The 23,560-nt window shown below is 32.5% G+C and overlaps 1 protein-coding gene across 1 annotated transcript in view; it reads left to right on the top strand.

Moving 5' to 3' along the window:
• LOC136853579 (uncharacterized) overlaps positions 1–23,560 on the top strand; it is a 359,829-nt gene that overhangs the window by 311,444 nt on the left and 24,825 nt on the right. Inside the window, 2 exon segments of the mRNA XM_067129318.1 lie at positions 3,098–3,340; positions 8,622–8,761. Of these exon segments, the coding sequence (XP_066985419.1) occupies positions 3,098–3,340; positions 8,622–8,761 (383 nt within the window).

Genomic DNA, 23,560 nt, shown 5'->3' with positions numbered 1-23,560 from the left:
CAAGCTTTTTAAGTATTCATTAAACAGAGAACTTTATTGAGGTTTTATAGGAAATATTGTACTTTACTGTAGTTAGTCCATAGTTTTCCTCATAGAGTAAATTACATAAAAGGACCTTGACAGATCTTTCAAAATAAAGCTATGAAATGTGTGTCTTGTTTACAATAAGCAGTCTAGGTAGGCACAGAATAAGAATGTGGACAAATTCAATGTAAGTACTGTATTACCTTCAATAGGATTTATAGCAGGTTATTTGTAAACAGTGGTATTGTTTGGTATTACATTCTGAGTTACCACAATGTTAGAAACAGAATTCATTATTGTTGATCTGATTTGTAACAAATGCTACCTAATGTTAAGATATTAGTCTACATATTTGGCACGTATGGTATAATTTTATAGGAACACTCGTTTTAATAATTTCAGTGAAACTTTTATACAGTAATATATATATATATATATATATATATATATATATATATATATATATATATATATATATATATATATATATATATATATATATATATATATATATATATATATATATATATATATATATATATATATATATATATATATATATATATATGAATGTATGTATGTATGTATATATATATATATGTATATATATATATATATATATATATATATATATATATATATATATATATATATATATATATATATATATATATATATATATATATATATATATTATATATATATATATATATATATATATATATATATATACTAAATATATAATTTGTACTAAATGAGAGCATATGCTGTAGTCAACATCATTTGTCAAAGCAGGTTTTATGATGCACAGTCATACTGTCTGATGTTATTCATGAAAAATTTCACAATGTTTTGGTGCAATTTTTAGTTGACTAATTTTATCATTTATATTTTAATGTTATATCATAATAAAACATTAAAATATAATAAAAGTTATTCATTGGATTATTCTTTGACTTAGAAGTTCTAAAAATTCCAAAAATGAAGATGAAGGTTAATAGAGCAGATAAGGAAAATGTGAAAGGAATTCGTGTATATCGTGATTTTATATTTCACATTGAATGAAAGTGCACTTAGGTACTGTGTGTGTAATACAGTATGTGAAAATTTAATTGAATTAATTGTATTATTTCATTTATAGAGAGCTCATAATCTTTTAATATCAGTCAAGGTTTTGCACTCCTAAATTTTTGTTTTGGTCTGGTCACCTGTTTTTGGTCAAAAGGGGTACAAAATAATTTGACTAAACCTATTCTTGGAGATGACACAATAGCATCTGTTTAGCTATATAAATAAAACTCCAAAAGAAGGAAATTGATTTGGTGGACTCATTTCAAGAGGATTGCTTGCTATATGAGGATTTTATGTCGCTCAACTGTTTATATTTTTACTATTTATATGTAATGAAAAATTGTATTACTTCTGGTGACTGCAGTTAATTTGATTTAATCATATATCTCTGCTATAGAAGAGGTTTGTAGGTTAGAACAAAATAGAAAATATCTCATGTTCCAGTGATATTTTAATGATGTGAGCACACAGTCAAAAAGGATTGGAGACATGAATTTCTTAATGATAGCATAGAATTTTTGTCATATTTTAAGGTCTTATAATATTTTGTGTGTAATTCATCCACAATCCATGATAAACACCTGTTTCATTTTCACACGATACCTTTATCCATCGTACTGAAAGGTAGCTACATACTTTTCAACAAGGAATACAGTACTTTTGAATTTAATGCTTTTGAATTTCAGTTTTCATTCCTGGTCTGGCACCTGTCAATGCCTCATCTTCGGTAACAACCACTACAATCACAACATCAAATCCCCCTACAACTGACAAAGTCACAACAGTTACAGATGTAAGATTGAATAGGAAAAATCGTACAGGTCAGCATTTGCCAGACACAAGGTTTTAGCTAGCTTTTGTTTTTGCCGGCGTTTGTTGATTATAGCTCACACATGCGCAGTTCAATTTCCATTAGCTGATGGATTCTAGAGTGGCGTTCTGTTTTGTAAGTGCCAGGCGTATTGCTGCTGCTTCTTTTTTGTTTCTTGTTGAATTCAGAGTTGTTGCTGAAATTTACTTGATTCCGTGTCTTCTGTTTTATGCTTTTGCAGGTTAAATTTTATGTTCAGCAGCTTTTTCTTGTATCAGGGTAATGTTGATGTCATAAGGATTGCTTTATTGTAAATTTTTGAGTCGTGATTGCGTTCGTTATGGAGAATATCTGCAGATTAAAACTGTGTGTGACTTCCAAAGATCCAGCTGAAAGTACTGTTCTTATGAATTTAATACTACCAAATTTAAAACCACATATATTACGTGAAATTGTTGGTAAATATGGTGAGGGCAAAGTTACATATCAGCATTGTGTAGACTGCTATCATTTTGGGAAGAAAGCCCATGAAAAAAATTGTCAGAGGCTATATGAACTGTAAAGTTGAATGCAGCCATCTTTATTCTGTTAGATAAAAAGTTTTTTAGATTTTGTTTTTCTTCAGCAATTGTCATTTGTGTGAAATTTATTTTACTAGTCATGTTCCACTCATGTTTGAGTTTTATAATTATTTCTTTTCTCTTTTTTTTATATACTGTATTCCGTAATGTCCTTGGAATACTTGGCAAATGCAATACGCCACAATGTAGAGCAGACAGGACACTAATTTTTTTCTTCAATAGGCTCTTGTTACTTTTGGACTTTCCTGAATCTTACTCTCATTTTTGAAACAAGAACTTTTTGGTGTTTTTTCAGTCTTATTTCATTATTATTCATTTTTATTTTTGTTCTTCAAGGGGTTCTTGTTACTTTTAAACTGATCTGCAAATCACCCTCATTTTTCAATGAGAAATTTGTGTGTGTGTGTGCTTTTAGTCATATTCCGTTTTTAACAAGAACTTTTTTGTGCCCTTTTTGGCCTTATTTCATTCTTTCTCAGTTTTTTTTTTTTTTTTTTTTTTTTTTTTTCATTTTTTTAAAAAAGAACTTTTTGTGTACTTTTTAATCTTATTCCATCCTTTTTCATTTTCGTTTTCATTTTTGGTCTTTTGTATTTTTGAACTTTTCCAGAATCAATGATGGGTTTCTTCAACAATATTTTCAGTGGCATGTCATATAGCACTGCTGCTACCACCACAGCAGGTTCGACCACAGCAACAACAGTGACTTCTAATGTCCCAACAGCCACTGACACCACTAATACCACTTCCTCTATAACCTCTACTTCTGCTGCTACAAAATCCCCCGTTGTCTCTGCCTCCTCAGAGACAGAGAATTTTGGTAACACTAAAGATGATAAAAATGCAAAACCAGGTTAGGAATTTTTTTCCTAAATTTAGAAAGACAGCTTTTTTGTAGTATTGCCAGGCTTTGAGTAATTTTTTGTGTTTTTTGTATTTTATTATTTTCTTCTATGTTTCTGCTGACAGTATTCTTTTTGGTTCTGTAACAGATGGACAATATCCTTTTGGTTTTATAACAGGTAGACAGTATTCTTTTGGTTTTATAATATACTGAAAATATCCTCTGGCTTTTATAACATGTTGACAGTATCCATTTAGCTTTATGACATGCTGACAGTATCCTTTTGTTTTTATAACATGCTGACAGTATCCATTTGGTTTTATAATATACTGACTGTGTCCTTTTGGTTTTATAACATGCTGACAGTGTCCTTTAGGTTTTATAACATGCTGACAGTATCCTTTTGGTTTTATAACATGCTGACAGTATCCTTTTGGTTTTATAACATGCTGACAGTGTCCTTTAGGTTTTATAACATGCTGACAGTATCCTTTTGGTTTTATAACATGCTGACTGTATTCTCTTGGTTTTATGACGTGCAGACAGTATCCTTTTGGTTTTATAACATGCTGACAGTGACTGTATTCTTTTGGTTTTATAACATGTTGACAGTATCCTTTTGGTTTTATAACATACAGAGAGTATTAAAGAGAAAAGAGTAGTGATTGTGGTCTTTTAGGGAAAATGTAACCTTAGTTGCTTTTGTAGTCTTGAAACATTTTTATTTTTCCTTAAGGAATGACATGACCTGAAAATTGCATGAATATTTCAAGTTTTATATGTTGTTTTTAAAGACAGTATATTGATGCAGCATAACAGCTACCATTCCACCTCAAATTATTATTAGCCTCTTCAGGAAAAAAAACAATGTACTGTGAATTGGTATTAGGTTAGACCAAGCTTTTTTCTGAATACTGTTCATTAGTGAATAGTCATTGTAGAAGAAATGGGCATTTCACAGTACAGTACAACATATGAAATGTTGATTTTAAATCCTAGCTTCAAGTCAGAGTAAAGGAATGTTGATTCTAAACCCTAGCTTCAGGTCAGAAGGATGTTGATTTTTAAAAACTAGCTGCAAGTAAGAAGAGAGAAATGCTGATTTTTAAATCTTAGCACTTCAGAATAAATGAAATTCTACAACACCTCCAGCAGCAGTCCAGATAAGGTTGCCTTTAATATAACTTTGAAGGTGATGTATCATACAGTGTACTGTATAGGTGTTTCAAAATAATATTTGTTTATAACTGTAAATATCCATTTAAAGCTTTTATATGATAATATATAGGTTAGGCGCTTACTTGATAATTTCAGATGATTTTCTTTTTTCGTAATCTCATATTGTGTAAAAGACTGAAGAGGTACAGTCACATAGGTGTATTTGACTTCTTTCAGAAACTGTGATGGGTTTCTTTGGGAATTTCATTTCAAATAAAGTAGCTCAGGTGGTTGGGGCAGCACAGCCACCAACGCAGGCTGGTGATGTGAAGGCTGACCCTAAAGTGCCTCAAGCAGTGGAAGATAATGAGAAAAACAAGAGCGAAAGCAAAAAAGTTGCTGAAGATAGTGAAAGCACACAGAAAGGTTTTTTCGGGAGTTTCATGTCTAGCAAGGTAGCCCAGGCAGTTGGCGTGTTGGCACCAACAGCAGCACAGGCTGGTGGTGATTCCTCTGCAGAACAGAAGGGGCCTGCAGAGGCAGAAATGGATAGTAACCACAATAAAAATGCCAACAAAAAGGATGCTAACGTCAGTGAAGGTTCTCAGAAGAGTTTTTTTGGCAGTTTCTTATCCAGTACAGTGTCTCAAGCAGCTGATCTGTCAAAGCAAGCTGCTCAGGCTGTTGGAGTGGTGCCACAGCCTTCACCCCAGACTGAAGATAAGACTGAAAATCTCAGTCTTTCGGAAACTAAATCCAATGTTATTGCAAATGCTAAAGAAGGAAAAGAACCAATTGAAAGTGGTGGAGGCAAGGCAAAAAACACTGAGCCTGAACTTGGGGAAAATGATAAGGCAGAAAGTGTAAAAGATGAGAGTCACGTAGAGATTGAAAGGAAGTCACTTAATAAAGAACCTCCCAAGTCACAGTCCAAAGAACTTCCAAATGACAGTAGCACACAAAGTCAGCAGGCACCTGATAACAAAGAACCACAAGAGACACAAAAAGGTTAGATTTCTATTAAATATATTCGGTCAGAAATAGGCTAATTATTAAGTTGGTGGCTAGGATGGATACAATATGCTGCTACTTTGTATTTAATAGAGAAGTTTAGTCAAGTTTTGCTTATAACACTTTCATTAGTAGTTAATGAATTTTTACAGTTCTGTGGCTCCCTTCAGTAGAAATCCTGCAAACTCCTTGACCAATTTGGTGCCGATTTATTTGAAAACCATTATTGTCAGCAGTAGTTCCAGACACTAGCCATTTGGTTGTGTGCTTATATTCATTGTAATTAATAGAAAAAGTCTTTATGGTTTACAAAATTAACCTTGGATTGCATTTAATGGCAAAATTCAAGTTAATTCAATAAATGACTTTAAACTGGATGTTCAGACCTCACTGTTGGTTTATATTTTTAATTGTCAGGTATCTTTTAATTAGGGTTATCAAGCAGTGAGCTATAGGCAGTTGTTCTCCAAAATTTGAGAGAGAGAGAGTGAGGCTCCTCATATATTTGCTCATTATCTGGTTAAAGAAAATCTGAAAATCTGTAAATGTAATTAAGACATTCAAGTTTGATAAGAAGAAAACATGAGGAGAAAATGGTTGATTGTTTTACCAGGGTATTAAAGACATAGAGATGGGAGTAGTACATAAGGAGTTTATAAAATTCTCTCATGAGGTCAAAATGACAGTGAGGAAAGTTTATATTTATCATGTCTCAGAAATGTATAAAAATTAAAATACTTGAAGGTTTCAGATCTCGATGAATTATCATTTAGACAACTTTTATGTTTATCTCTAGCTACTGTGGCAAGTATTTCAGCCTCTGCAGAGGTATTTTTAAGCCATTTGTAAGCCATTAGCATCTTATTCCATTTTGTCTATCCTAGCAGCATTAGCCGTATTGTAAGTTGATGCTAGAACAATCTGAAAAGAAGTTTACATTTCTATATTTGGCCATATTTTTTATTTTTGAATTGCCATATTTCAGGCATTATGTACTGTACTGATTTTTGTTTGTTTATTTTTTTATGGTATTTCAGCTTCATGTGCAAGCTGCCTTGTAGGTAAAGCCATTTTGTGTCATATATTTTTTATGTATACTGCAGAAGTGTTACTCCCTAAATGAGAACATTGAACACTTAGCTTTTCATGTTTCCACTTTTTCATAATACCTGTACCACTTATCAGGTATTTAATGTGTATGCAGGAAATATAACTTGGAAATTCTATCAAACCATTATATTGCTTGTTCTTCCCAAATTTCAACTGTTCTCTTTCTAGTTATGGGATATACAGTATTTGACATTTAGTTATGTGGTCAGTTTGTCTGTGAAGATTTTAGAAGACTTATCAATTTGGGTGGTTGCTTAATACTGAAATTTCCTTGTTCGTATCAGTAAGTTATTTAGCATACATTATGCTAAATGCAAACTTATTTTTAACTTACACTGTATAGGACTTGACTGTATATACCTTTGTAACCTGTTCAAATTGTATCTTGTGATTGTGTGAATTATCTTTGTATGTTCGTGTCATTTAAGATTTATACAATTCTACAAGATTACCCTTGTGTCAGTTACAGTATAAACAGAAAACATTGTAAATCATTCTTTATCTCTAAGGCCCACCATGAGTATCTAGTCTTAGCTGTCAGAACATAAGCTAAAACTTATCAAGCTGTCAGATGGAATCAAATTTTTTATATGGACCTAAAACAGGAGTCAGGCACCAGAGTGCTATAAATTGATGTGACTAGAGTAGAATTATCCTTGGGTGGGGGGTGTGTCAGCATTTGAAACAACATCAGTTGATGTAACAGAGGTATCCTAAGTCTGTCCATGTCTTGCATGGAGTATTAGCTATCCCCAGATGGTCAGTTAGTGAGACTGACTTCCAAGATGCACGTCTTCATGAAGCTGTAGGGGTGATAATATCTCGGCAACATTTCTTTACTTGCTGTACAGAAGAGATGCAACATGTAGCAAATAGATTAATGTATTGTGCCATTTTACAATGACTTTGTGAAAGTATATTATTTTACCATTTGGTTTAAGAGGTCTAACCCTCACATATACTGAAAGGGTGTTGTTGCATGGCCTTTCCTGCAACTCAAACCTCACATTTCCAGCCATTTTTTGATGGATATATTCCATATCTTTTATCCTTGAAAGTTCAGAATGAGAGTATGTATCTATCCAAGTTTGTATTTATATCCACAGTTTGTATTTATCCCAAGGAACAAAAGGCGGTCCCCGGTTTAGAAGTCGCCCTCGAAAATCCGGAAAATCGAAAATCGTCAGTTCTTCAGTCAGCATTATTATTGAGTTTTTTCAAATTAATCACCATAATTCTTTCGGCCAAGGTAACCCGGAACATGGTCCCCAGGAAATTTTCTAATGAATATATTCCAGAAGTTAGAAACTATATAACAACTCTTGTTTTTTTCCTCCCAAGAAATTGTTAAGTCAGTCACATGACCAGTGTGAGTTTTGGGAAAAAATGTATAGGTTGGTTCCATATTTGTCTTGTTTCTTTGGATTTTACACACTTTGATAGGTAACTTCCCATTGAATGCAAAAATTCTTTCATCCAAAGTAAGCTTTTGTTTCAACACACAGATTTCTGTAGTTTCTACATGTTCCATATTGAGTTGTACACATTTCATTCTAAAGAGTGTCTCTGAGGTTGGTTTTAGGTTTGTAGGAATTAAGTATAATTTCACAGTGAAATTATACTTTTCTTTGAATATGTATTAATTTATCATGAATAATTTTCTAAAATCTATACACTGTGCTGTAATCAGGTTCTCAGAGTTTACAAGCATTTGATGTTTTCAGAACTGGGTATTAATATTTCTGTAGTGTATACACAAACAAAATATCTTGTTCATAAAGAGGAAAGATGTCTGTACATCATGTGTGTAACTAATATTTTACAACCTCAAAATTTAACATATTTAAAAGCTTGTCAGATGTTAGTTCAGCAAGACTTTTCTTGCCTTTAAAGTGTGACGAATTTCACAAGGAATGTACTTTGCATAGGCTATGTCTTTAGTGCAGTTTTCAAGAAGAGCAAAAATGGTACGTCAGAACAGAAACCATGTGACAAAGCATTTTTATTTCAGAACCACCAAAGGGATTTTTTAGCAATTTCATGAGTGCCACTAAGGCATCGTTCACTAGAGCTGCAACGATTGTTAAGGATGGTACCACAAAATCATCTGATGCACACGCTGGAGATGATAATGAAAACTCAAAAACAGAGGTGGAGTTTTGTAAAACAAATGTTTTATGGTAAACTTAGCAGCTAACATAGAAACTTTGCTATGAAATCTTTGGCTATCTATGAGCTTTTTGATCAAGTAGCATTAATATGGAACAGTTTAGGTAATGATGTGCTGTAGTTTGGAAGTTGAGAACAAGCTCAAATTGAGTAACTAGCTGTAGTTTGGTTTTCTGATATACTTTGTAGCAGCAGAATTTGTGTTGCAATATTTGTATATCGAAAATATTTCAGTAGTTTTGGTTATTTCAATTATAGAATTATTTGCAAAGTTATTTTCCTCAGTAGCTTAGTACTTGGAGTCGACTACTGTACTGTACAGGTCTATTTTGTTGTAGATTGTTGTAAAATTTTCCTCGATTTTATAAGAGTCAGTTCTTTATGTTGAGTGTACACCATCAGTGTAATAGCATCTTGTTTACCTGATTGAAAATTAGTGACACTCTTGTTATTCAGTTTTACATGCTTTTGTTGAAGCAAGTTGTACTTGTGCTAAGGCATCTTATGAATATAATTCTGGAAGAAGAGACTCAGTGTAATTTTGTGAAGCAGTGACAAAGTTTTACCCAATAGTATTGTGTGATTTCTAAAATGGACATTCATGTAAAAAAAAATTATCTTTTCAATTTTTGATAGATATGCTCATTTCCTATACGTGTATGTAGTCCTGATACCCAGAAAATAAGAATTCCAATTAAGAATTCAGTCAAGTCACAGTTTCCCTGCACTGTATTTGTATTTCATACTTCCATTGTTGGACAAGAAACTCTACCGTACACAGCCACAGCCTGTGTTGTCTCATCTCTTCAAACTTTAGGATTCCCTGATGTGTCCTTTACTGTTGATGTAATTTTATTATAATACGTTAGACATTAGCTGCTGTCCTTTGGTAGCCTATAGATTTAAGCAGAGTTGAGCTCTGTAATGCTGTAATTAGTGTTGCTACAATTGTTAGACTGTAGCACTACTCTGTAAGTATGTTTATCATGACCTTGTTGTAGCTATGCTAAATTGCTTTCAGTTTTGGCTGTCATTACTATATTATGAATTTGTAATACATGTAGTAATCTTGCTTATAAACACAGTCATATTATCCTGTTCGCTATTACAATTGATCATTGTCATAGGAAACAATATAAAATTAAGGCATTTCAATATATAAATGATAAATAATTCTGTAGGAATTGTTCAAATAGATTTAAACACCAGATTGTGGATACGGTATCAAGGCATTGAATTATTTTGAAATCATTAAGGTGACACTTTGTGATTCAATATTCATACTCTCATGCCATTTTTACATAATTTCAAGTATATTATTGATAATCAATCAATCAATCATAATATAGAACTGGGACAAGTTAGATACTGATTTGAAGTTGATGTGATGAATTGTAATGCTCACCTTTTTGTATAAGGTATTGGATACTCCTGAGAGAGTTATAGGAATCTTTTTTGTTAATTTTTATAACTTCTGTCAATAAAGAGAATATATAATGCAGTTATGGTTGTTACAGAAGTTAGGATATATTTGAGATATGACCAATTATGAATTAAATCAGTCTTCACATTTTTTTAGACGTTTTAAAGTGATGCTGTGTGCTGAAAATACATTTGATATATTTTCTGGGATACAAAGTTACCCTTGTCTTGAATATGTTTGATATGTATACCTTTGTTTATGTGAGTTTCATGATATAGTTTAGTATTAATATTGATTATAGCATTGAGAATTCGTAAATGCAGTTTTAAAACTTTTATAGCATATTTTCAGATGAATACTTTGGAAAATCGAAAGCCCTTTATTTCAGAATGATTTTAATGACGTCAACGGCGTACCAAAATGAGGTATACTGTTTTCCTTGATGTTTAGGAAGTAAGATTGACAAAGATGAATATCCATACAGTTTTCCTGCATTAAAATTTTTATACAATAGTTTATGTTTTCTATGATAACTTTTTTTAGCTGTAATTTTAATTTTATCTATCATTATTTTAAACATTCCCTTTCCTGATAGCCTGCGTTTTTTCTGTAGTTGACCCTACAGATCAAAATAGATTACTGTAGGAGAAATTATCATACTTTTAAAGAACTATTGTTGATTAGGTATAGTTTATGCAATACTGTATTTAGAATTCTGCCCGAATTTATTGAATGAATCTTTATATATAATCATATAAGGAGATAAGTTAGTCGGTATCTTTATGGCATTTAAATTTAGAGAGTTTCAGCCCCTTCTCCATTTCATTGGACTGACAATTTGAATGATGATTGTGCTAGAAATGTGTTCTGAGGTTACGTTTTATTATAAGTTTTTCTAAACACGCACGTTGTCATTAAAAAAACATAAGAATGGTCTGTCGAGCTTGTTTCTTATTATTTTTTTTGTACCAGATAGAGATTTTGCTACGATAGTTGAACATTTTCATTTTTTTTTTTCCTCCTGTACTTTTTTCTTTTAAAAATCTTTTGTCCTAGGCTATGAGTGTTGTAAAGATGTCTCTCATGGTTTTCTTCCTAAATTGTTCAAGTCATGATATATAAAGGTTTCTTGCAAGAGGGTGGTGACGTGAGCTTCGTCAATTATTTTTTTTAAGTGTTTTTTGATGTTTTGATTTTCTTTTTATTTTTTCTTGGTGTTTGTTCATCACATATGTCAGTTTTGACCGCAACTTCTCTATTGCTGTATCCCCCCAACCCCCCCATTTTAATTCCCAGAATATTTAATGACCTACAGCTTCTCTTGATTTTGGAAGGAAATTACATTTCTTAAACATTCCTTCAACACTCTCTGACCATCTTTGGTAGGACACAAATCTTGATAGACATTTTATACTGGTTGATATTTGCTTTTTACAGTGACAACTTGTGCTTTGGTTATTTACTGTTCTTTTTCTTTCAATTTACTCTAAAAACTTTAAAAAATATTTATTTTTTAACAACTCAGGAAGATTTTTTTTTGATATGGGGTCATTTCACCCTGTTATTTACCCAATGTTTAGTGAACATTGTATGACGGTTTACGCTACAGCAAACTACAATATAATAATTGTATGATAACATATTTTTCCTCGTCATTGCAAAAAGAACTTTTTGTTTATCAGAACGAGTCACACTTATATCCCAGAAATATTGATTAGAGAGTTTTAGTTTCAGCTGTGTTGGCCACTTAACGTTCAGTGAACCAAATTTATGTTTTGTATATATAATATCCAGTATGGGTAATATTCTAGAATATTTCTGGTTCGATGTTTAATTACTCAGCAAATAGTAAAGGTATGCATAACCAATAGGAAGGTGAAACTGAGATTAAAGTTATGTATAAAAAAATAATACTGTCATAATAATAATAATAATAATAATAATAATAATAATAATTATATCACTCACATTCATTTTATATGAATACTTTTAAATATTAAGCCAATTAAGACCTCATAACTCCTCGATTTCCTCACACTTACAGACACTTTTGTAAACATTGTATCTGAACAAGGAATACATCAAGAAGCACACCTCTCTAGGCAGAATTTGAACCTACACATGTCAGGCTAAAGTGAGGCCACCTTAAACTATAACACCATGAATAAGGAAATTGAGAAGTTAATATAGATAAATTAATAGGTCTTTGTGGGCTTAATGTTATAAATTATATCGGAAAGTTTATCCTGATGTTAATCATAATAATGATAATGATTACAGGGTTAATCTGATAATTTTAATGTATCAATAAAATTTTAGACATTTTATAAAGGTTTGTGATTAGAGTATATTTGTTTCTTTATGGGACTACATGACCTATGCATTGCAAGCCAACTCTTACAGGCTATATGCTCCCTATCTTGAAAGATCTGCCCCACTGCCACTATTAGTTTCAAGTTGTCTTTGACAACTACCACCTGGGTTAGAATAAATACCACACCTTGTATCACCAAATCAATTCCTTACTCGAGAAGTAAGCCATAGGACTAGTATCAAGTCTCTTCATGGCTCTACTGCTAAATCTTTGTAGTTGGAAGGTCACAGTTTGCTGGGCCTCTATCACAGAAATGATTCTTCGTAACCATTTCATTCAATAGGTCCTACAGGAGAGAGAAATTGTCCTCTGAACTTCTGTCCGTCAAAAGGAGGCTTTGTCCCCTTTCAGCTTGGAGGATGTCCACCTCGAATTACCTATTCAATCATCTTCCATTAAGTCCCTTTCATTTGGTTCCTAGCTTTGCTCCTAGTACTTTGACCTCTCCATGGTCTCTCAAGTTTTCATTCCTGGTGTCATGCACGTGTCACCCAGGGAAATTAGTCCTTGAAGTTCTTGGATAATTGGTCCATCATAGCTAGAGAAACCTAGCTGCATGATTATCACTGGATTTTCTTAATTGGGAAGGTGGTGTTGTGGTGCGGTTGCATCAGGCATCTTCTCCAGATTCAAACCTTTATTCTATCGAGATTCTGAGCTCCTTATTGTGGCTTAGGGACAGCAGAGAACAGCTACATCATTCTGGTTTTCATATTTGAATTAATGTGTTTGCTCCAGCTTATTTGCTTTAGGGCCTTCTTTCCATTTCCCCATTCCTTTCTTCTCTTCTAGTCCTGTCATAACTGACTTTTAGCAGATAGATTAACTCACCATGTTTCCAAGACATGTAAGTTAGCTGGTGGTAGGTTACCCTGCCCACCTGTTACAGAAGGGGAGTTGGGATTAAAAGAGGATTAAAAAGACCTGTCTTGTTGTCTAGACATATGATATATTTTAGGTATTAAGAAGCCTGATATAAAAGGTACAACAAAGAAAGACAAGCACAAAACAAGCAAATCCTACAACAGTAGGTTTTGGCTGAAAGGCCATCATTGAAACAAAATTAGTCCAGCAGTTATTACCATTTGGGGATACAATTGTTATAGAGAAGGAGATGCAGATTTTTCTACAAAAGGGTATCGTGCCTTGTTCGAGTCAACTTAAGAAGGTTGAGAACTTTGTATTATCACAGGAATGCCAGCGAGGAAGGTATCCAATTAGATGCAGACACATTTCACTCTGTGTGCTTATAATTTGATTTTGCAGAACTTCGGAATTTCTTTTGAAGTTTCACATTTAAATTTTCACACAAGAATGATACGAATTGAAGTGAAATTGTAGTCATGTTAGTGTCAAGTATATCTTAAGGGTGGCAATGCAGATTGATGAAGTCAGACATATAGTAGATTAAAACCTTGGAAATACATTTACACTACCACAGCAGACAAGCAGAAGAACATTCGAACAAAACACTAATGTAAAACAGCATCCTGTCTCATCTCTAGGGCAAACAGAGATACCCCTAAGTGCTCTTTGTTAGACCTTTGAAGGGCCTATGGTACCTCATTTTTTGGTCTGTTTGTGTCCTCAGGCGTTTTTGGGTCCAAGTAGTTTCCGGAATAACTGGCTAGCTCAAGCCAAAAGTGCTCATTTTATCTGGAGGCAGTACTGTTTTTTATATGCCGTGCATGCGATGGAGAAGATTAACATTTTTCATTAGTGTATTTCTTTGTAGTTAGTTTTAGGTTTGAGGACTCTTGCCAGTAATAAGTTAAGTAAGAGGAATGTTACAGATTTTTATTTAGATTTTGTTTGTTTTTTGCTTTGACATGTGCCTGTGTTTAGGTGGTCTATGTCTGGTGTGGATCATCGTTGGTGTTTTAGGATTGTTACAACATGTAGATAGTATAAACGCTGCTGTGGGCTCTTGTATGCTGGTAGGTCCCTATCAAAGTTATGTTTGTGGTGTATGTCATTTAATTTTAATATTGTTGGTGTAAAGACAGATTTTCAATAAGTGGTCCATCAATTTAAAGTTAATATTGTTGGAGAAGAACAGATTTTTGCAAAGTGGCCTGTCAAATAGTAAAAGACTATACACACACCTTGATTTCGTAAACAGTCATATAGAGAACCTTTGTAATTGCTACGGTATCTCATTGCTACCACACGCCACCTTCCATATGTTGGCTCAGAGTTCAAGCCACGTCTAGGACGACAAATTTCACAATGTCCAATTGAACTAAGGATGTGGGGTTTTGGGCCTGCATAGGTCTACCTCTTAGTCTTCAGCAGCCATTTGTCTTGCTCCTCCAAGTATAAAGTGGGTGGAGAGGGGCCTTTGGCACTGTCCGCACGTGTGCTGTTCGATCTTATGGACACTGGTGAACTTCAAATCTCTAGATCATCAGTTTTAGTTTTCTGTAAAAGAAAACTATTGTGCCGGCTTGTTCTGTCCATCCACACTTTTTTCTGTCTGCACTTTTTCTGTCGGCCCTCAAATCTTTAAAACTACTGAGGCTAGAGGGCTGCAAATTGGTATGTTGATCATCCACCCTCCAATCATGAAACATACCAAATTGCATCCCTCTAGCCTCAGCAATTTTTATTTTATTTAAGGTTAAAGTTAGCCATAATCATGCTTCTGGCAACATTATAGGATAGGCCACCACTGGCCCATAGTTAAAGTTTCATGGGCCGTGGTTCAGACAGCATTATACCGAGATGACCGGAAAATAGATATATTTTCAGTCCCCTTGATTATACGCTGTACGAAAACTCGATTGTACCAAAGAAACTTCAGTGCATTTTTTACTTGTTTATTTCTGTGCCCAGTAGATAAATGTAGGAAAGTGAGAATTAAATCAGAGTCTGTTAGTAAAGTACAAATTGATTAGGCCAGTCTTGTCTAGAGTATAACTAAGTTTATGCTTAGCGATAAATGCTCATAATGTAGTGCTGATTTTGGAGTAAGAGCAGATATATATTCTGTGTACTTTGTGAAGAAAGGTATTCCAACCAAAACGTTTGGTTTGTTCATACGCAGAACAAACCTTCAGTCTTAACATTTGAGTAAAAAAAACTCAAAAATCATATATGCAAGGGATCTGTGGCATCTGGCATATAATATGCAGATGAGGTGGAAGCGGGTCAGAGACCCAGCTGGAACCTCCAACCAAAACAATTGGTATTTCAAATACTGCTCTGAGCCCTGTTCCTCAGTTTTGTGTAAGGTTTTTTGGCCTGATGAAGTTAAAACTTCAAAAGATGTTAAGGCCAGAATCTTCAGTACATTTGATCTTATGAGCTATATTTCATGTACTTGGTCTGGTAATAAAATTTGTGTGGGGAAAATTACTTTTTTGTGAAGATATTCAGTCACTTTAACTTTCTTGGCATTTGGGCCTTTTCTCTTCTATTTTTTGTTGTGAAATTGTACATATATATATTTCACTGAGTCTTTTAGTCTTCTGTCAGGTTTATGGGTTATGTCCTTCCTTTGTTTAGTTTTCTTAAGGAGGATCTTTGGGAATCCTGTCATGCTGAAGATGCAACCTAAAGTAACCTCAAGACAGGTCATGGAAATGTATACCTGGCTGTAGAGATATCCCTGGATATTTGGGTTTGTGTCATATTACAGAGAGTAGTTTGACTCTGCCTTTCATTTGGCACCACTTCTGTGACCTCGTAATGTAAAGGTCACTCTACATACCTTTCTAATAATATATGATTCGCTTTTGTGGTGAGGGTACATGAGGGGTACATGTCTCTATTCCTGTATATTTACTTGACGAAAGGACCCTAGTGTGATTCATAAAATTATGGGTATTTTCTATTATTTATTTTTGTACTTATTGTACCTAATTGTTTACTACCTCATCTAAACGAAGTTAAATAAACATTGTGGAATTTCTCTGTGCAATCAGATGTCTTTTTAATTCAGGTTTAATTCAGGTCTTAGAGTAAAATATATATATATATATATATATATATATATATATATATATATATATATATATATATATATATATATATATATATATATATATATATATATATATATATATATATATATATATATATATATATATATATATATATATATATATATATATATATATATATATTTATATATATATATATATATATATATATATATATATATATATATATATATATATATATATTATATTGTAGTTTTGAAGATGTAAAAGTGAAATACCTTGAGAATTGAACATTACCAGAAGTCCAGCTGGGATTTGCTAAAACAAGTAGACAAAATATTGATTGTGAATTTTATTTTCTTCAAGCATAAGTTTTTTTTTTTTTTCCAAAGAAAATGCTTTTGATGACATTGTTGAATTTTAAATAATGACTGTTCAATGAACATTTTCTGATGATATTAACATTATTTCTGTTTAAATATCCATCATCAGAGCTTACATCACAAAACTAAATCAGAAGTCAGAGGTCAGGTATACATTTGCTCTTGGAAAATGGAGCTGACGAAGTGAAAAAAGTTTGTAAAACTTAACAGTTTTGATGTTTAGGTCTAAAAGTATTTAGTGTTGCTCACAACAGTAAATTAGTCATTCAAAGCACTTTGCAGTAACAGTAACTGACTGGTATTTCAGCTGTATTGCTCACATTTTGTACCTGAAATTTCTCACGTGTATTACAAAATATTCAAATCGTAGTGATCGCAATTATTCTCATGTTATTTTATTATTTTTCATTTTGTGTAGTCACACACAAAGGCCCTGAGTGTTTTTCAAAAGTAAAAAAAGAGAGACAGTAGATTTTGGTGCAATATCAAGTTCACATTTTTTTTTACCAAATCACTTACATTTGTTGTTCTCTTTGTTATTTTGTTATTTACTCGTAAAGGAAATGTTTAAAGTTAGGTCTGTTTTTGTATTTTATTTTGCACATTTCTGGGAATTTGGTTTAACGGTTTTTGTTGCTTGCTTTGGTTTGAAACATTTATTTATTATAACATATATATATATATATATATATATATATATATATATATATATATATATATATATATATATATATATATATATATATGGATACTCATATAAGAATATGGGGTTCTTTGGAATAACCTGTTTGACTTTTATTTTCCTGCTTTATGTTGTTTTTGCAATTCAGTTTCTATCCACTCTCACCCAACTAAACGGTGCAGGTACCACCTTCTCTTTCACCTGAGGCTTCCTGGTTTTTCCATTCCTCTCCTAAAAAAGATTTAGAGAATTAAAAAAAAAAGTTCCCCTTATCTATCCTTTCATTTCAAGACGGTCACTTCTGACACACTTCGACACTCACACTTACACACATAGACACATACACACAAACACAAGGTTGCTTCTCTGGGCCTGGATCGGAATGGTGTTGTCAAGAACCTTTTTTTAAATTTTTTTTTTGTTTTGTTTACTGGTCGTCTATGCATACTAACTAATTTCCACCTCCCCCCTTCTCTCTCGCTAGATCCCCGCTCAGTAGCTAGTAGATCAGTCACTAGCGCACAGGTAAGTGTAAGCATGGCCAGGTGCATGTGTGGACTTTCCTCCAAATTTTTTCTTTCCCAACCCCCCGATCGGAATTCTGTATGCATGCTTGCTTGCTTGCCTGCTCGCATGCCAGCTTCTTGCTCGTTCTCGCTCGCTTCTTGCTAGCTTCACATCAAGCCTCTCCTCTCCTTCCCTTCACGGACAATTTGTGTAGAGAAGAATCTTGCTTCGCTCTGCTTTTTGCTCTGCTTGCGAATCTTGAAATGTTTTTTGCATGCTGGAGGAGAGAGGAATGCCTGCTTCTCTCCACCAGTCGATGTCATACGCTTATCCTCTCCAACCCAGTAACTTTGTTTGGCTGGTGGCTGATTCTTAACATTCTTAGATGTTCTTAGAGAAACTTATTCGATTTTTTGTTTTCGAATTTGGTTCCTGCCTCCTAAATCTATAATAATAGATTGCCTCTGTAATAACATTTTTTCAAGAATGAGTTGTCATGTGACCCTGAAAACCAAAATGCCTTCCTCACGTCAATATAAAAACATAAAAAGGCTTATCAGTGATCGGCTATAGTGCATCACTGGGTCATTGCTGCGGCTATATTTATAGATACATATATCCCCAGCTAAGCCTTTTTCAGTGCCACCCACAGCTGTGAAGTGATTCTGAGGTGTCCCTTTTGCCCTGGATGTTTACTTTATTATAATAACTCTACACACTCGCACACACGCTTTGACCATTGAAATGTTTCACCAACCATCACCACCGCCACCACTTCCACCACCACCACGAGGCATAGATCATTTTAGCTATGAGAAAAAATAAAACCTTTTTTGTTGACACAGTTTATCGTACCTTACCTCCAGCACTTTTATATATAAACTTAGAAAGTGAATATTTATATATTTCTATTAGTTCGTAAAGGCGCTTCTTTCGAGGCGTCAAGTTTATTTTTATATTTTGTTTCTTTCTAACTCCAGGACCACTTCCAGGTCAACCTGGTCAGTTAGGAAAGAGCCAGAAAAGATTGTCATGAAATCCCTTTTCAGCTGGACGAAGGCATGAATTTGCAAGACTTAATAAAAGATGCACAAACAAAAAAAAATTTAAAAAAATAATCATGATATATCTCAGAGTATAACTCTCATTCCTACTTTGTTATTGGTTCATCTACCAGATTGAAAAGAACTTGTTTTACTGTACTGTACTCTTAAATGTTATGTCATTTAGATTTGAAAAAAATGTAAGGCTTCCCCATCCCAAAAATTGTAAAAAAAAAAAAAAATGCCACATTTCAGGAATCAAAATTCTGCCTTAACACTTCAGTGATGAGACAGTTATGAGAGCTTCAGTGTTCAAGAATAGATTCATGACCAATTTTATTTATTTTTTGTGTATTAATCAAGACTTTTTATTTGTTCATTACTTGCTTAGTTTGCCTTTTTGCTTAGAAAAGAGGCCTCCATGTAAATAGATATGACTTCAACCTCAGTATATAAAAAAAAATATTTGCAGAACAGAGTAGTTACTTGAGACATTTTTTTATTTAGTATTTTAGATGACCTATAGTTACACGATTAACAAAATATTATTATGAAGGTATGATTGATTGTCAGTAGTTAATGCCAGTTTTAGAAGTTATTTATCATACCTTATGAGTTGTGCAATGACTCATGAATATCAAAGTATTGTCACCAAAGCTTGCATTGAGGTTTTATATATTAGCATGACAACCGTGCAATACTTTCAAGACTATTCATGGTTTTGCTGTTGATGTCAAGACACTTAGGGAAGTCTGGCCTACAGGCTGTAGTGAATTTTACAAATATGCTAAAAAGACTGTAAAAAATACCAGGGCATTTACGAAACATTCAAAATTATTGAAATTAATGAAAATTACCCCTCTTTAATGTCGAGTATCTTCTTAACTTAAATATGTTTGAGCTGTTTAAGTTTTAATCCAGAATCGAAAACCTTGAGTATCTTGATGAAATTCTGGCAATAATTGCAAGTTGGTGGATTTAAAAAAAAAGTCAAATCTTCAGAAAAGTTATTGAATACTCGATGAAATGAAGCTTTCCTATACCACTGGAATTGAAACCTTTTCAATAATTCCAGCAGCAAATACGTTTAGCCTTGAGTATTTTGCTTGTAGAGCAACTTAAAAAAAAAACCTTAAAATCTGATTAAAATCAAAATTGTTTCAGCTTCAGTATTAGGATCTAAAGACCTGATCCTTTCAGAAAACATTTTGCTGTAGTAGTATGCCAATTTCATTCCTGAAATAGGTCAGATCTAAAGATTAGTAGAAGTTTTTGAAAGTTCACGAGGCACTTTAAAAGAACCTTTAGATTTTTATACTTTTAAATGTACTTTAATGTAATGAGTTTGTAAGTACATGAATGCTATGTAATGAGTTCGTAAGTACATGAATGCTTTGTCATAAGTCATACGTGATATACAGAATAAGTTTTGGAAAACAGCATAATATCTATTTTTATTACTACAACTCGGACACGTATTAAAAGCCTGTTTGCAGTCATAAGCAAATTGATTCATGAATAGTACTTGTATGAAACTTCCGGATATTCATGAGTACATCAAATTAGGAATTATTATTTAAATATTGGAGAACTTTATATCCTATTTTTTGTCATCAAATCTTAAATGCTAGTGTTGCACTCGTAGTGACAGCAGTTTATAATTGTACTCATTAGTTCTGTATATAACTGTACAGTACATTTTTATAGCCATCACGACATTTGTGAAAATTAGATAGAAAGTTTGTAGTTTCTACGAATGTCAGTACATTCTTACTTATACTTGTTATTTTCCCATATGAATAACACTTAAACTTCCATAAGCTTTTTGTAGATTTTCAATATATATATTTATATATATATATATTTATCTCAGTATTTGTTTAGCGTAGTGTGTAAAACATTTTCAAATGTTATTTGGTATATTTGGATATGATGTTACAGTTCTGATTTGTGGTGTGAATTATGAGGTAGGGAACGTACTCATTCATTTTGTTTGCAGAAGTCAGTTCACAGTGATACAGTGATTACAATATATTTTATATATATATATATATATATATATATATATATATATATATATATATATATATATATATATATATATATATATATATATATATATATATAAACATTAATTCACACATTATATATATATATATGTATATATATAAACATTACTTCACACACACAATATATATATATGTATATGTATGTATGTATATACAGTATATGTATATATATATATATATATATATATATATATATATATATATATTATATTATATATATATATATATATATATATATATATATATATATATATATATATATATATATATATATATATATATATATATATATATATATTTATATATTTATCATATAATTTCCCCAAACATATATTAGTGCGTGTTATAATTAACAGTTATGCAGTTTCCTTCTTAGTCAGCATTACAATTTAAATAACATTCTAATCATAACAGTACTCAAAATTCTACATTACAGTGAGGTGAAATTTAACAACTGTTATAAAAATTATTGTCATATACAGACTAAATGAAGTTACAGAGAACTTTATGAATAAACGTCTGTATAACTATAGGCTCTATCAAAGGTTTTTTTTTTAGGTTTTTTGGAAAAAAAATAATCAACAGTGTTGTCTGTCAGTGTAACAAGGAAAGACAGTTGCATGGCGTATTGTAGAATGATTATTATAACTATTATTGTGGTTATGAAACATAACTTCTCCGTGTCATGTAACCCATTCCAATGCTTATGGATTATATTGAGTAATTCAGAGTCGTTCCTACAACTTATATCATCTTCATCATCAGGCCGTTTCAGTGTAAACAAGCTTCTTTGACTGTTTCATTGAGCACGTCGGTAGATTTCTTTTTAGGAATTAGAAGTTTCTCAGTTATAACCCCTAAGACTTTATTCCATGGCTTTATTATACTGTATCTTAACAAAACACAGATTCTTTGCATCTACAGTTCTTCCTTGATTGAGATTTTGTACTGACATATTGCTTCATTCGAGAGAAAAATGAAGCAACACTTCAGAGTCTTATACCCAGGTTTTATGGAAACGGTTTTCATTTGTTATTTTATTATATTTTTCCATATCTCTTCCCCCCCCCACCTCTCTCTCTCTCTCTCTCTCTCTCTCTCATGTGTCTTTGCCATTGGCTTTCCTCTTCTTCTTTTTAGACTTAACATAAACTTGGCGTTACCAGAACGGAAGCCACCATACTTCTGATTTCCTGAATGTCCACATTGTTTGAATATTTTACGTGTGAAACTAGCGTTCTACTCTCCAACTGTTATTCCTGGTATTTTTTGAGTCCTGAGCGTTTTGTTTATTTCTGTGTCGGTGTATCTTTGTTTTACCATTAATTCTAAGTTCTGCATATAAAGGAAAATACATCAGCAGCTCTCTCTATACTGTATATATATTTTATCTCTGTAGCACACCACAACATTATCATGTACAGGATTCACCCTCCTCAAAAAAACGGAGACATTTCTTCTTCATGTTGACAGTGTTTCTTTCACACGGTTTCTGAAACCAAGAGGGCAGAGAGTTATGTGTTCTTTTGTGGATGACTGTACGAGGAAAGAGGTAAAATTTTGCTGTTTATAAATATTCCATTTTTGATATGTGCCTTTTTATTTCTGTAGGTTCATTTGAAGGTTATGGTCTATATTTGGTTAAAATGTGTCTTTCTTTTTGTTTTATATCCGTGCATTGGCTGTTGTTCCAAACTTCAAAAACTTAGATTACAGAAAATATTCATGTGGAAGATTTCCCAAGGAACACAGGTTCATTTTTCCCAAAGAACTTGTAAGTTTAATCGACAAAGGTTACCTCAGTAAGAGAATCATGAAAACTAAAAATGATCCCAAGTGATTCCCCCATTGCTTCAAGACCCAAGTTCTTTTTCCACACCCGGCAGCTAAATGGTAACTGTTTGATTATCAAGACATTTTACCTACTCCTTCGTAAGTGATGTTCTGAAATTACTTCAATTGGTTTGTACATCTCCTCCTCAGATAGTAGACATGTAATTGAGTAATTGACTGTCCTTGTAGCTTCAGTTTTTCAATTTTTTCAATTTTTTTAAAGAAATGGAAACTTTTTAAATATGATAGAGTATACTTTATACTTTTTCTTTGTGTTTTGATCTTTTGAAGGCTGAAAGTGTAGCAAATTTGATAAAAATATTTTTAAATCGTTCAGGCCTGGTTGAAATTTGATTTAAAAAAAACTAATTCAAACAGGATTAGTTTTTCACTGTTCCAAGTCAAGAAGGTGGAAACAATTTTTATGTCATATTTCCCACATCGTAAGTCGTGTAGTATATGACAACTTGACAGTGGGAAATATGAGTTAATTATTAAATAAAATTGCCTTTTGAGTCATGTG

This window comes from Macrobrachium rosenbergii, chromosome 27 (genome assembly GCF_040412425.1).
Source record: "Macrobrachium rosenbergii isolate ZJJX-2024 chromosome 27, ASM4041242v1, whole genome shotgun sequence".
In the NCBI taxonomy this organism is placed as follows: Eukaryota; Metazoa; Arthropoda; class Malacostraca; order Decapoda; family Palaemonidae; genus Macrobrachium; species Macrobrachium rosenbergii.
This window is presented reverse-complemented; position numbering and strand designations above follow the sequence as displayed.